Source organism: Amia ocellicauda, chromosome 15, assembly GCF_036373705.1.
Source record: "Amia ocellicauda isolate fAmiCal2 chromosome 15, fAmiCal2.hap1, whole genome shotgun sequence".
Lineage (NCBI taxonomy): Eukaryota > Metazoa > Chordata > Actinopteri > Amiiformes > Amiidae > Amia > Amia ocellicauda.
Genome location: NC_089864.1, coordinates 12,306,074 through 12,320,408, shown reverse-complemented (window position 1 = coordinate 12,320,408; position 14,335 = coordinate 12,306,074). Strand labels below are relative to the sequence as shown.

The window sequence follows — 14,335 nt, the reverse complement described above, 5'->3', positions numbered from 1 at the left end:
GATGGATACATTGTTTCACAGCAAATGAACTGAAACGAACCCAGTGTGAGGGGGTAACACGTTTGCCTGTATAGAGATAATATATTGTGTATGATTTATTGGTACATAACTTCTGACATGTGTGACAATAGTTAGCATTACATACTCCAACCTGTTCGTTCATCAGTAACACCCAGAATTGCTGCGACTATATTATTTTCAACCTCCGCCATTTCTAACAACCCACTGCGTTTCTCGTTACGGTCACAAGTTCTTGTTCAAAGGTGGTTTAACCTGGTCGTGTTGTGGTCGCAAAAATGAGCCCCTATTCTGATTGGTTGCGTCAGTTGTTTGTTTCAGTGTGAATGGGGTTTAACATACATGTTCATTATTCTGATAGCTCCACTCTGATATCAGGACTACTGATAGTCTAGACCAGGGGTTCCCAATGTCTGGTGATGGAGGGCCAATTTCCGGAGGTTGCATGACTTGGGGGCCACAATTTATGAACTTTAATTGTTGTTTTATTATTTTCCCCCAAATTACATTTGCAATTTGTAACAGAAAATGTTCATGAATTGTAAAAATATAGTAAGTGTTCAGAAAAGGGGTAGATGAAGGTTGGCTTTGGGGGTCACATTTGGCCCCCGGGCCGCATTTTGGGAACCCCTGGTCTAGATATGTTTTGCAGTTTGAGGCCAGAGCAGAACATCAAAATACTTATGGTATCTAATTTATTTTGCAATAATTTTGTACTTTTGTTTAGATTCAATGTTTACACAGTGATTCATAGTAATATTCAATTCTTGCTTAATTGACATGCAGTATATATTTAGATTGTTGTTCAAGGAGGCTCTCTCTCTCTCTCTCTCTCTCTCTCTCTCTCTCTCTCTCTCTCTCTCTCTCTTATACATTTCTGAAAATACTTAATGCCTTTTAGCCCTTTAGTAAAGTATCATATGTTCACAAGTAAAAAATGAAATACCAGGGGGAAAAAATGGATTTACACTAGTCTGTTGAGGCCAATTGCATTTTATTACAGTAATCACACATCTCTGCCAGACCACAACTCTGCTGTGTGTTGAGGAATTGGCATCCAGAAGTTTGAACAGCACCGTAGTAAAGATTAAAAAAATAGCTTAAAATATGGTTTATTAACAAAATGACACATACAATAACACAGACTACATACCAGAATGAATCGCACACCTAAGGATCAGACATTAGGAAAACAATTGATTAAACATTACAAAATTGAAAAATAGACCAAGCTGTCTAAATATTAAGTTTGAGTATAATGATGAGAGGATAAAAATATAAAACAAGATAAATCCTTTACATTTCCATGCACTAGGACTGCTATCAAGGTACAATAGTTGCAGTCAGGGGCGTTTCTAGACTTCAAGTTTTAGGGCGTCTTCGAAAAGGTGTCCAGGAATGGGGGGGGTTCAGGTGGAAGAGTGTGGGGGTGGTGATGGTGTTTTGCGGAGTTACTTCTTCATTCTTGGATTTTTTGGTTGTATTATATTTAGGGGGGCTGACAGAAAATACAAGGGTCAGCTGACAGTGTTTTGTCCAACTGTTTGACCACGCCGTTACGTCGTAATTGTATTATATTTAATGGAGCTGAGAGGAAATACAGGGGGGCTGCAGCCCCCCTGAATAGCCCCCCGAGGTTGCAGTTGAAAAGGACAACAATACATTCCCAAAAGGCATTTATACAATACAAAAGTCAAACTATTCTCAGCACCATTGTCAAAATGAAGTCAGATAACTTAATATTGAAAACACACATTTTCTGAGTGTAACAGACTTCCAGAATCCAATGCCTTTTCAAACGTCTAACAAAGTGCTTCTCCTTCTTAATACTATTTTAAAAAGCAAACTTTTCCTTGGACCAAAATAAACAAAGCAAACAGAATTCAGACATATAATAATAATAATAATAATAATAATAATAATAATAATAATAATAATAATAATATTATTATTAATATGTTGTGATTGTGACTGGTGTTAAACACAAACAATGTTAAGTCACATAAAGCATGGGTATTCTGTACAGTTAAATTATTGTCAAATAGTCTGCAGGTACATGGTTCTGGAAAAATGACAAGACAGTAAATCATGCTATACTTTTCTTATTTATTGAAGTTCCTGGTCACAAGTCTCCAAGCATTCACTGTATAATTGTGTAATTGCTCTAACACAGGACTACACAGTACCACATTACAAGATTTAATTTACTGATTACTGAATTCCTACATTGAAAATGAAGCAATAACACTGCAAAGGTCAGTATTCTGGGCATTAATAAAATGCCACATCAGTATTCCCTTTCACTGTGTTTAGTACACGTTCAATAATTGTAAGTAAGTCAGAGGAAATAATATGAACTTATAGCAAAACAGACCAACAGCAAGGAGTATCTTACCTGACTACTTTGGTGCCATTCCTTATGAGCTGCATGTCAATCATACATCCTCCATTTACATACGCTGCAAGGTTAATCTCTGAAAACTCCGCCTGTGTGAAAATAATTCATTTTAATAAATCATAATAATAAAAATAATAGTAATACTAATCTTACAAACATGCAAAAATATCCATGTTATTTTCCAACATGAATAGTTCACATTTAACAACAACAGCATCATACAGAATCAATAATAATAATGAAACAAAAAAAGGAGTAAATAATTAATTATTCCTAAAATATATATTTTTAATGACCTGTGGTGATTTTATGTGGTGAATGTGTGAAATGAGTGATTGATACATGCTCTGTCCACAAGCTCTACTGGACTACAGTATTCTGTAATCCTTAAAATTGCTAAGGAAACTACAGATTAAATATTCACAAACATAATCTGCATTTCTGCAGGTTTCTCCTGATTTGTACCTCTGTATATAGAGTTTAGTACATATTGTGTTCTCTCTTAGGAGCTGCACATTTGCCCAACCTGGTTCATGCAGAGTGAGTGGCTACTCTTTTGCATAATCCTGATGCGCTCTCTCTCTCTCTCTCTCTCTCTCTCTCTCTCTCTCTCTCTCTCTCATTTTACAGGCATTACATTTCTTAATAATCAATTCATTATTCCAATTACAATGATATATTTGATCAGGATAAAACAAAGATGGGATTACTGTTAGGATTTCACTTGTCTTATGGTAGTGTTTCCATAAGGAGAGTTGGGAAGAGGGTTGAGATACTACATAGAAGTCACAAACAAAAACCAAACAAACAAAACAAAAAGCCCCAAAAATGAAACTATGTTCTATTGACATTTCTGCCCATGTTAGTTAACCAAGTATAAAGACAACCTCAACCCTAATGGAAGCCTTTACTGGGAAATGTAATCCTAAATTTAGCCCAACACAAAGCTTTATAAATAGCAGTCATTTTGTAAATATGAAAACAGTATTGGTCACCGACCATGACAGCTGCCTGACATCTTCTGAGTTCAAGAGAGGGATATAGCTGAATAAGTGAGAGTTGAAAGAAGAAAAATACAAAGATACTTGTATACTGAACTGGTTCAAATATATATCAGAATCTTAAATTATGTGTATCCATTTGGACAATGTTGTAGAAATGGGCTGTTATTTCCATCACACTAAAGCTTTACAATTGTAATAATTCCTTCAGAATCACTCGTCTATCAGTTGTGGAGAAAAAAACTAGGTTGGTTGGTTTCAGATAGGTATTTGACAGGGAGAGGTCACCAGATATGATGAATGCTCAAGGCAGGAGTCAACAATTAACATTTAATTACAACAGAAGTCAAAGTGTCTGTGTTTTAACTTTCTTTAATATCACAGACAAAGTTGTGAAGGATGAGAAAAATAAAATCATAAAATGTATCTTTATAACCATGGGCTTCAGCTATTGTATTTAAAATACACAAACAAATCTGGGCAAGGGAGGTGGAGGTGGGGAATGCTAACCTCATTTATAGTACAACAGCACTCCTCTAAGATTTAAATCCTCTGCTGCTGTCTATTGAGCTTTCCTTGTTTCAAGGACACATCTTTGGACTAGTTTTCCAAGGATTCTCCACAGATACAAAGCACTGAATGAAACATCTGTGTCCTCACAATGATTGCCTGCCAAAAGTAGCTTGGGAGCACAGATGTAGAATCTGTGGCAAACATCCTTCATAACACAATCCAGCTCCATGTACACAATGCAGATTGCTGTGCCCAGATAAACCACAAGCCTTGCATGAAATAAAACCCCAAACAATTATTTGTTCATCTCTCTGACAGCCTTGGCTTAATCCTTGCTGCAGATACAGGGATGAGCAGTTGAATTCAGAGGTATACAAAACTGGTCTGTTTCAGACTTCCATGGTTACCATTATGATAATGTATTCTGCTTCTTGGATTAATTCCTACCCTGGGAAAGAAAATCAGGAAGCAGTCAGCAGAACAAACAATTGCACTAATTTAGTTTTTACCCCAATGCAATCTTTTTAATGGAGTATACAGAAAGATTTATTCGAATTTCAAGCCTTCATTTCTTGTTTGTTTGATTGGTTGTTTTCCAAGAAGTGTTTATGCAATCAGTTTGCATGTTTCTTGTTTTGTTTTTGTTTTTATAATAATCTATTTCTACTGGAGAAAGTATTACAGCATAACAATCCGATTCTTCAGAAAACATTCTGAAATGAAAAAAGCCTAAAGATAAATGACCTGCCACCATCAACACGATATTTGTTGCAACAATTGTACAGAAAGACTAAGCAAAGTAAATGCACATCAAATTATATACACAGATGAGTTATCTTAAGTGTTATTATGCTTTCCCATAGCAGAAGGTATTATCTTAAGATGTATCTGAAATAGAAATAATAATAATTATTATTATAAAAGGAAAAGAAATAAAATGGGACAAGGAGGGGTGTTTCTTTCTCTTCATGGTTAGGTCCCATACAGAACACCGTTTAGTCTCTTAATACACGGCTAATGAATGTGTTGTGTGCCAAAATCCAGGCTGCAAAAGACCACCCTTCCCAGAGCAATCCAACCACAGCAGCGGCTTCCAAATATGGTGCCAGTTTAGCAAAGTGCTCTTTTCCAGCAGCGACACACTGAGCTCATCTGAAACCCTTTCAGCTCGAAATATTTTCAGAACCTTAATAGATGTTGGGTAAGTTCAGCTGAGGCCAGGTTCAAAAGCTGCATTTGAAAGTCAAGTGTCAGTTTTCCAGCCGGGACTCAAATCCAGGTTAACATACACACAGACGGAGACAAGGTGCATTTCAAGGAATGCGAAAGGAGCTCTTAAACTCTCTGACGCTCATTGCACCTCTGCATCACACTAATATACCAATTTACCAACGTTTAGAGGTCTATCAGACACAGAGGAATACAAAGAGCACATGTAATAAGATGTGAGACATTAAATAAATTAACAAGGGACTGCAGTGTAACAGTACAATGTTAGTGTTTAGCAGACAGAGATTACACAATCATAATGGAAACTCTAAATATAAATAAATTAAAAAACAAGCTCAAGTTGCCTTCTTGAAAAACCTTAATATACTCCCAGTTTATTCTATAAATGATCCGTTCCCCCATTTCAGCTGTTTAAAGCATGTTTATATATAACCACATTTTATTTATTTTGCTTAATATTAATAGAAAATCTAATTTACATTTTTGTTGTGATAGTGTGTATATAGTCACCTACTGTATTTGTATTTTTGTTTTTTAATTTCTTTGAATATATTGGACTCCTGCCTTGGGAGTCTTATATTCCTATTATTTGGACAAGTAATTTTCCACTGGTCTCAGGAAGACTGGTCAGTATTCCCTTTAACCTACTGGTACTTATTCTTTGTGGCTTCGGGGCTTGTTTTTCTTCTTTGCTTTTTATAAGGAGAAATAAAAAAATAAGCGTACCATATAATAATAACTACAAGGACAAACACAGCAGTATTTATATAATAAAGAATATAAAACTAGTAAAACAACAAAAAGGAATTTTTCAGAAATGTAAACATGCAACTTTAAAGATGATCTTATTAATACTAATGCATGAAACATTACTCCATGTATGTGGTGAGATAGTCATGATAATTATCTTCAAATCTTCTTAAAAAGGAATATATTTAGGGAGATACAAAATAAAATAAAAATCTATTTATATTTCTCTGTTGTACTTGTGCCTCCATATGCACCATATGCCATTGTCCGCAGCCCCTAAAATATATATTTTGTAAAATTCTAAATAATGATAATAATTAAAATTGTAAATAATTTGTTTCAAGTGTTTGGAAAAGACAAAGCACAGTGTATGATGCTTTGTTGTGTAGAATCACTTATTGAAAATTGGTTTTGAGTTATAATTATTGCATCCCATTAGAAACATTTGACAAACACATATAAAATATTGGCAAAATGAAAATATCTGGAAATAAATTAAGCTCAAATCAACAAATTCTGAGTTAAGTAAGAACCAGATAATTGCTCAGTAGAGCTGTAATTTTTATTAATCTGTTTTTACTTGAGCCTGCACACTGATGCATTATTTCCAACTCATTTCAAATAGCACATCAAAATTGATGATGATTGTTATTACCATTATTCATCATTATAGTTAGCGTCATTATTATGCCTAAAATAATAAACACACCATAAAGATTAGTCATTTGTTAATGTAAATATGATTAACTTCATCCTGCTTTTTTCACACCATATACTTTGATGGAGGTCTGCAGCCCTGGGTCTCAACAAACACAATCATGGAAATTTAACCGTAACTATAAATGGACCAATTAAATAATATAAACCTCAGTATCAACAAAAACACAGAGCACTCTAAGGGTCCAGAGGAACAGGGTTACAGATCTCTGTATTAGAAAGTGAGCTGCCAGACACTTGTTTATGCTTAAAAGTATTCCAGTAACTTTTAATTTCTGATAATGTTTATAAAGAAAACTTCTAATTCAAATAAACCAGGCTGTATTTTTGGCATAATTGAATGTGCCATTTCACTGACTTTGATTTGATTACAGCTTTGAATTAGCTCGCATTAACACAACAATAAACTTCAAAGTACATCTTCTCTTAAGCCTGAGATTGACTAGACGCCTTATAGAGCATTCGCCAAAGACTTGCTATCCATTCCCTCACTATTTGAGTTGTTTCTGGCACTTGTTTCGATTCGACACTCTATTATTGGATGATATTTTTGGTCTGTAATCTTAATAAAATAAATACAATTTGTTCCCTGTGGATCATTTATTAAAATATGTTTGAATGTGAAATGTAAAAGGCATATTTTTGTGTGATGTCCTTCTGAATATAGCTCATTTGCCAAGATAATTATTTCCTGAAACTTTAATTTCAAAACTAATCTGGTCTCTTCAGAGACATTAAATTCTCCCAAGTGACTTCATGGTACACTACGTTAACACATTTCACAACCCCACAGAGACTAGCAAAGTAAGTGGACAGTCTGTTTATTGTTCTGGTTAGATAAGTTTATCAACCATTTCATGTGTTCAAATCTATGCTCTCCCAATGCACGCTGTAAAATCTATGATAACTTATGACTCAGTGTTGTTAAAGACATTTATCTTCAGGGATCACAAGTTCTCCATGTTCTGTGAATGACATCCAACAAATGTATTAAACACTCTGGGATTGATTTGTGCAATTCTTTCTCTCTATTTCCTTTGTTATACACAATGTAAAAATGACATTGAACTACAGATAAACAACCATAAAGGTCAGTTACAGGACTTTGAATATAATAATAAACTTTTAAAATGAGTTGTGTTACAGGTAATTAAGTATTCAACAAGCTTTAAAAAGTTAATTATATGCATTCCCAAGGTGAAAGATAATCAACATACGTCTTACAGACTAAAACGGAAATGACAGGTTCCTTAACATGAAAGATTAAATAATATTTTTTTCTCACAATAACAAAGATCTGCTATCACCAGAGGATAATGAACAATGTGCACAAATAGGACAATGGGAGAAGCTGTGAACACTAATGGGAAAGGACAGAAAAGATTAAGCTGGAGGAGTTAGACACAAGTGCCAATCAAGGGATTCTCATGACGTGTGTTTTTAGTCCAGGAAGACAAAAGTAATATAAAGTAAATACCGTATACACAAATATTTTCACGGGTAATAATTGCCGCAAAAATCGCCAAATCACTACAGTGAAAATACTCAAGAAATAATTTATAGTGACACTGAATATAATTAATTTAATTTAATTTAATGAAACCAGTCCAAACACAAAAAGACTATCTGGACTGTAAATCTTGAAGTGTTACATCATTAGAGAAATCTGCAGTTAAAAAAAAAAAGAGGGGATCTTTGTTTTCAATTATTTGGATTATTCTTCGCAAATCTGTGCATTATTTATTTTGTATGATTGTCTGCATAATCATTTATATTGTATCTGATGTTATGTTATAGTACTGCAGTTAGTATTTTTTAAATCAATATCTGATACAAATGTCTGGCAGTATATAATCAGGGTTAGCCAGTGTGGAATTAGGCATTGGAACACTCAAAAAATAGGAACATTCGCAAAAATGTGTCACGCATAAATATTTACGCATACAGTATAAAGTAATATTACCCAGAATCAAATCATTGTCCTCTCGTGCCTAGCAATTCTAACACTGTGTTGTGACAGTTCCTGATTTGAGGGGAGTTTGTGGACCTCCAGAATTGAAAGACAGACTGTCACTGCTTTGAAGTAGTAGTTTAGACAAATGTAGTGACCATAACTGACAGAGCATCTCAGAAGTACTGCCTGAGTAATTCAAAAGGACAACATCTACAAAGGCTTTAAAGAAAAAATAAAGCACATCTAAAATCATGGACTTCAAATTTCCTCACAATCAGAATCTATTGTCCATTAAGAGGAATGAATATAGAAAAGAATGATAGCAGTTAAACACAAATGGGTAAGTAACATTGCTGATGGGAAAAATCAATCTGAGAGATGCTTAGGAAATCCTACATATCCACATATCAGACCAAGAAAAAGTCTGCCTCAGGTCAGCATATTCTTAAATGTATTCTTAAATGTATTTCCCCACATGGTAAGAGTATTATACACATGACATTAATTAGAAACCACTGCAGTACTGTACAATTGTGATACCATATAGAATGCTGTATCCTGGTTAACCCCTATTGAGGAAGACAATTACTGCACTTTTGGGTGCCTTTTTTATTAGCAAAGAGGTAGCACTGTCTAGAGAACATGGTGCAAAGTAAATGAGATTAAACTAAAAGTCATAAACCATAAGGATAAACCTCATAGATAACTGCAAAACATATTTGTGGTAGATTTTTACTTTTTAAACCCTTATATTTTGATTCCACTTAATGGCCTCAGAAATATAGTTCATCCTATTAAGTCTCCACTGATTTGTTTTCAATTAATCCTTTTAGAATTCTTGTCTAAATCGAAGATGGGGAAAAAAAACAAGAACATTGTGGATTAAGTACTTAATTGGCACACAGTGGACCCTGATAAAATATGTAAATTACAAAAAGGGGACTGTGATATCTTATACCCCGTTTCCACTGGCCACGTTCAGCTGCACCTCAGCGTAGCCGTGCCGTAACTGTGCACCTAAACTCTACCCGCAGCATTTCCACTCAAGTGTCGTGGGTGCAGCTGCCCTAGGAAGAGACTGAGACACGGAAGGTCAAACCGCATCTGGGACGCTCGGCACTCTGGGATTTAGTGTTTTAAACTCGAGGCTGAAATACCGCTAACATTACAGTGCAATACACTTTGGGCTGAAATGTTTTTACGATATCTAACAGTCTTATAGTATAAGTTATACAAGATATTCAAAAGTAGAAACCGGGACTGCGTCAGGACGTCACAGTACGTGCCACAGACCAGTTTGGGACTCAGCCAATACTATATACGAAACTGTGCTCCTGAAACTAGTTCAGGCACAGGCGGAGGTGCAGCTGAGCCCTAGTGGAAACCTCCCAGCATGGCACAGCCACACCGAGGTGCAGCTAAACGTGGCTAGTGGAAACAGGGTATTAAAACTCATGAATAACCTGAGCTTATAAACTAAGAACTGATTTTATTTAACAGCTTCCAAACATTTTAGACACATTCGTTTATGGCCGGGGTTGTTGCGACTGACCAGGAAATCACAAACTGGATACATGCAAAGGGGTCAATATTTCACCATACAAACGACACGTATGCCATGGGAAAACCGTTAGTGGAAAGTGGAGAGAAATGTTTACTTGGCTGAAAGAACCACTGTTCTTAGTGGTGGGAGATAAAAAAGGGGGCTCCAGCGGTTTCAGCCTCTATGGACTTTTTCCAGGGTTCCTCCGACTGCCACTCTCCTGTTCCTGAACCGAGTGCCCGTCACAGAGATATCAGGCCTGGAACACTGGGCTCTGAGGTTTGTTATTGAAACAGCTCTAGCTGGTACCTTATATGGCAGCAGGAGCTATGGGCGAGAGGCTATGGCATGTGGGAAACAGTTGAGCAGACAAGGAGCTGAAAAAAGAAGTGCTAGGTTCAGTGGCTGGGATCACATGCCAATGCAGTTAAAACGACTTTTAAAACATTTTAATTGCAAAGTATTGCCAATATCTTGATTTAGACTTGTTAAGAGACTGATTGAATGAGCTGTTTTTCTCTCTATCCTACAGTAAATTAAACCACAAGGTGCAGATGCTTAGTGCTGTTAAAATATGGCACAGGTAATGGTATATGTTTTAATGTATTGAAAGAGTTGATATGGTATATACAATTTACTTTAATATTCAATATTCTGAATGACGGTAAAAAGGAGGTTTACAAATATGTTTCATCACTATAAAGTGATATGAGATTTAAATATTAAGCTACAATATTGCTAAACAAAAAGATAATTTCAGAATGCTTCTAAAGCAAGAACCTTCAAATGTAATAATGTATACAACTCAACACAAAAGAGCACCAGGTGGGTAACAAGGAAAAGTCTTAAACACCAAATTTATAATAGATACAAAAGTCTGAGAAACATCTAATATTTTGAAATTGCTATGTTTTCATCTTTTGTTAATAATCTTCTTTACTACTATTTAATTATATCATTAATTCTAATTCTAAGTTGTTTCTAAGCGTATTATCTAACTCTGTAATGTAATAATTCTGTTTTTGAGAGCTAAAAGGTCTATTTAACAATCATCATCAGAGCCTTATTGTTGCAGCCACAGTCTATCATTCATGGCATCCATATCTGTCCTAGCAGCTCAAATTTCTGTCAATCCCCTGTTCTTCAACTGGCTTTAAAACTGTAGAAGGCAGGCAAATGTTTTAGATATTTAAGCGGCCCAATAGATCAGAGACCTGGACACAATGAAACAGGACTCTTGTTCTCATTGTTACCATGGCAGTGCTTTTAGGTCACTTTGCTGTCTGTATTAACTGGCATTTATAACTTACAATGCAGATATATCAAACCTTCAGGCAGCTGGAATGAGCAAGCAAAATCACAAGGGCTGCATTCACAATAAAGCAAAATCTGCACGTGTTAGTAAATGGTCTTTTACAATGATGAAAAATGTGATGCCGAGGATCTTTTCTCCTAAATGTACGCTGCTGTAAACATTAAGCAGATGAATGGAGGAGATAGCACAATAACATCTGCCCAATACCATCGTTAATGGTATTCAAAACTGTTCCCCTAAAATACAAGCTACATTAATTAGCACATCAATATGGAATAATGTGTTCTGACTCTCACTGTGCAAATCTCAAGAGCTCCAATAATCAATCTGCAGAACGTGTCCAAACATTTAGTGAACTCCATTTAAGACAAATTTACCTATTATTCACACATTAATAGGTTTTTAAAACGGTCATTAAATTCATAATCATTAGGAAAAAGCATTTCTCCCCAGTCCCAGTATCTATTTAAAGTTGCTGACCAGTTTGTTAGAGAGAAAATTTGCATTCTTCAACTAGAAACTTTTATTTAACCCTTTTCAAATTAAAGACTTTTCCTAAAATGGATGCATTAATTATGTATTATTTTCATAAAAGCATCCAATTAAACTTTCCAAGCATTATACATGCAGTACCTGATTTACAAAATGTTTCCTTTCTACTTCATTGTAATTCTACATCATATGGCTATCTTTAGGCTTTCTGTTTCAGGCCTGCAATACACCTGCTCACTTGATTTTTTACACATACATTTAGTGCAACTATTTAAATCTATGCATATATAACAATGTATTTATTCTACACAATAACATGTATTCTTAAACAAATAACAAAAGTGCTAGTGGTTTTCACCTGATTGTGATGTGGTAATAACAATACAAAAAGAGGGAAATGGAACTGTTCATTTATGATTTGCATGGTCACATTTTGACTGGGATTTTCTAAAATTGCAGAAACAAAGGTCATTGTGAGACATAATCAGTATGAATGTTGTACAGGGAATATAGTAGCTACTTTACTAATCCAATGAGGAACATGTACCCTGTTTCTATAATTATAGTTTCACCAATCCACTAATCAGAAAACTATTTTAGAAAATACCTTTCTAATTAATTTCTAATGTGAAGTAAAACCACTTTCATGCTCCTCAGTGTCTTCATAAAGAATATGAAATGATCAAACAAAGAACATATATCAAAATGATAACATGAAGATAAACTGACATGATGTGTAACTATTTAATTGTTATATTATGTCAATGTTATATTATTATTACAAAAAGCCTTGTATATTTTAGAAAGCAAAAGATCTAAACTGAAGATATTTACTAGCAGTACAGCAGGAAGCACTTCTTGGCAGGGAGAACATTAGGAGAAGGCAGCTGACAGCACTTAAAGGCTATTGTATTGACCATGCAGAAAAATAAGTTTGCCATTTTGTGGTGAAAAAACGTGACCGCATGTGTTCGTCTATTAATCATGCACCCGTGTATTTTTCACATTAACATAAGTAATTGAAGTACAGATTACAATAATTTGAGCAGATGTTGAAAATACATCCACTCATATGAAAATATTAGTGGTCTGAGACCCCTTACTTTAAAAAACAACTCCTGGGGGAACCTGTGGAATGACTTTCAAGTTCCTGGTCTAGTCAGTACACGAAGAAGAAAAAAAGGACTATGGGGACCATTTACCAGATATCAGATATCAAGTTTAATGATTTGAAATAACACAAATAACAAAAGCCATGCCACAACTGTGTTGTTTTTGCTGCATTGTAAGTACTTTTAGTAATTGTAGTAAATGTTACTGTGGATGTAAAAAATTGTAAGATTAAAATGGTTTTAGATAGTTTTATATTAAATCACCACCAAACTAAGTGAGACAGATAAGCCTGTGTCAGTTTGAGAGCTTTACTGTCAGTGTGAGAACTTCATCTCTCAAAAAATACCTCTCACTGTAGTTTTCCCTAAAATTATATACATATCTTTTACAGTACACATCATATAATACTGGAATGTTTCTATTAAAACACAATATACAGTCATATCCATAAAACTTTTACTATCCTGCTAAGTTAACACCCGTTTTCACAAAAGAGTGGGTAAGTGTCATATACTATGTTTAAGTTGCTTATCTCAATAGAAGAATGAACAAAACCAAATTAAATGTTTATCATTTTGTTTATCATCATTATCAAATTTAACTTAACATTAGTTTTGTGAATGTGGCCAAGAGTAGTTAAACAATTCTATAGTAATACACAGTTTGCTTCCTCTTAACATGACAATACATATTTACACTAATGTACGAACAACGTGCTGAAGCCATGCCCTTGGCATGCAGTTTTCAGTACCAGATGCCTACAAGCATTACTAGGCATATGGTTTTACTCACAGACTTTCTTGTAATTCACTGCTCTGTGAATTACTGGATAGCATGATGCAACATTGAAAACCCTTTGAATAACTGGCTCTGCTTCTTAGAGTGGTTAAATATATGTTGGTGAAGCAGAAAGGTCTCCAACTCGCTTTCAAGTGTAATCCCCTCGGAAGGGGATGTCAACGCAAGGGAGGCATACCCTTCAAAACAATCAGTCTGCTCAAAAATGTACTCTGCAAAGAAAGAAAAATCTAGATATTTCCTGAAACATCCAAGCCCTTTATTTTGAAATCCTCCTGGTAGAACCCCCCCACAAAGAGAAAAACGTAAGGAAGCAGATGGTTTGTTTAAGCAGTAAGGTTTTTTTATCCTGCAGGCTTTCAAAGTAACATCTGCCCTCATAGACTGGACCAATAAAATCTACCTGTGCTACTTCTTCCACAAAAATCCCATGTGTGCAAATGAGGAATACAGTAGCTTCAAAGCATGGGTGTGTCTGGCAAAACAGCACAGA

The 14,335-nt window shown here is 35.0% G+C and overlaps 1 protein-coding gene across 1 annotated transcript in view; it reads right to left on the bottom strand.

Annotated features, from left to right (window-relative positions):
- The window catches only part of syn3 (synapsin III), a 93,954-nt gene that overhangs the window by 60,826 nt on the left and 18,793 nt on the right, over positions 1-14,335 (bottom strand). Inside the window, exon 4 of the mRNA XM_066724347.1 lies at positions 2,414-2,505. Within this exon, the coding sequence (XP_066580444.1) occupies positions 2,414-2,505 (92 nt within the window). The remainder of the gene's footprint in view (positions 1-2,413; positions 2,506-14,335) is intronic.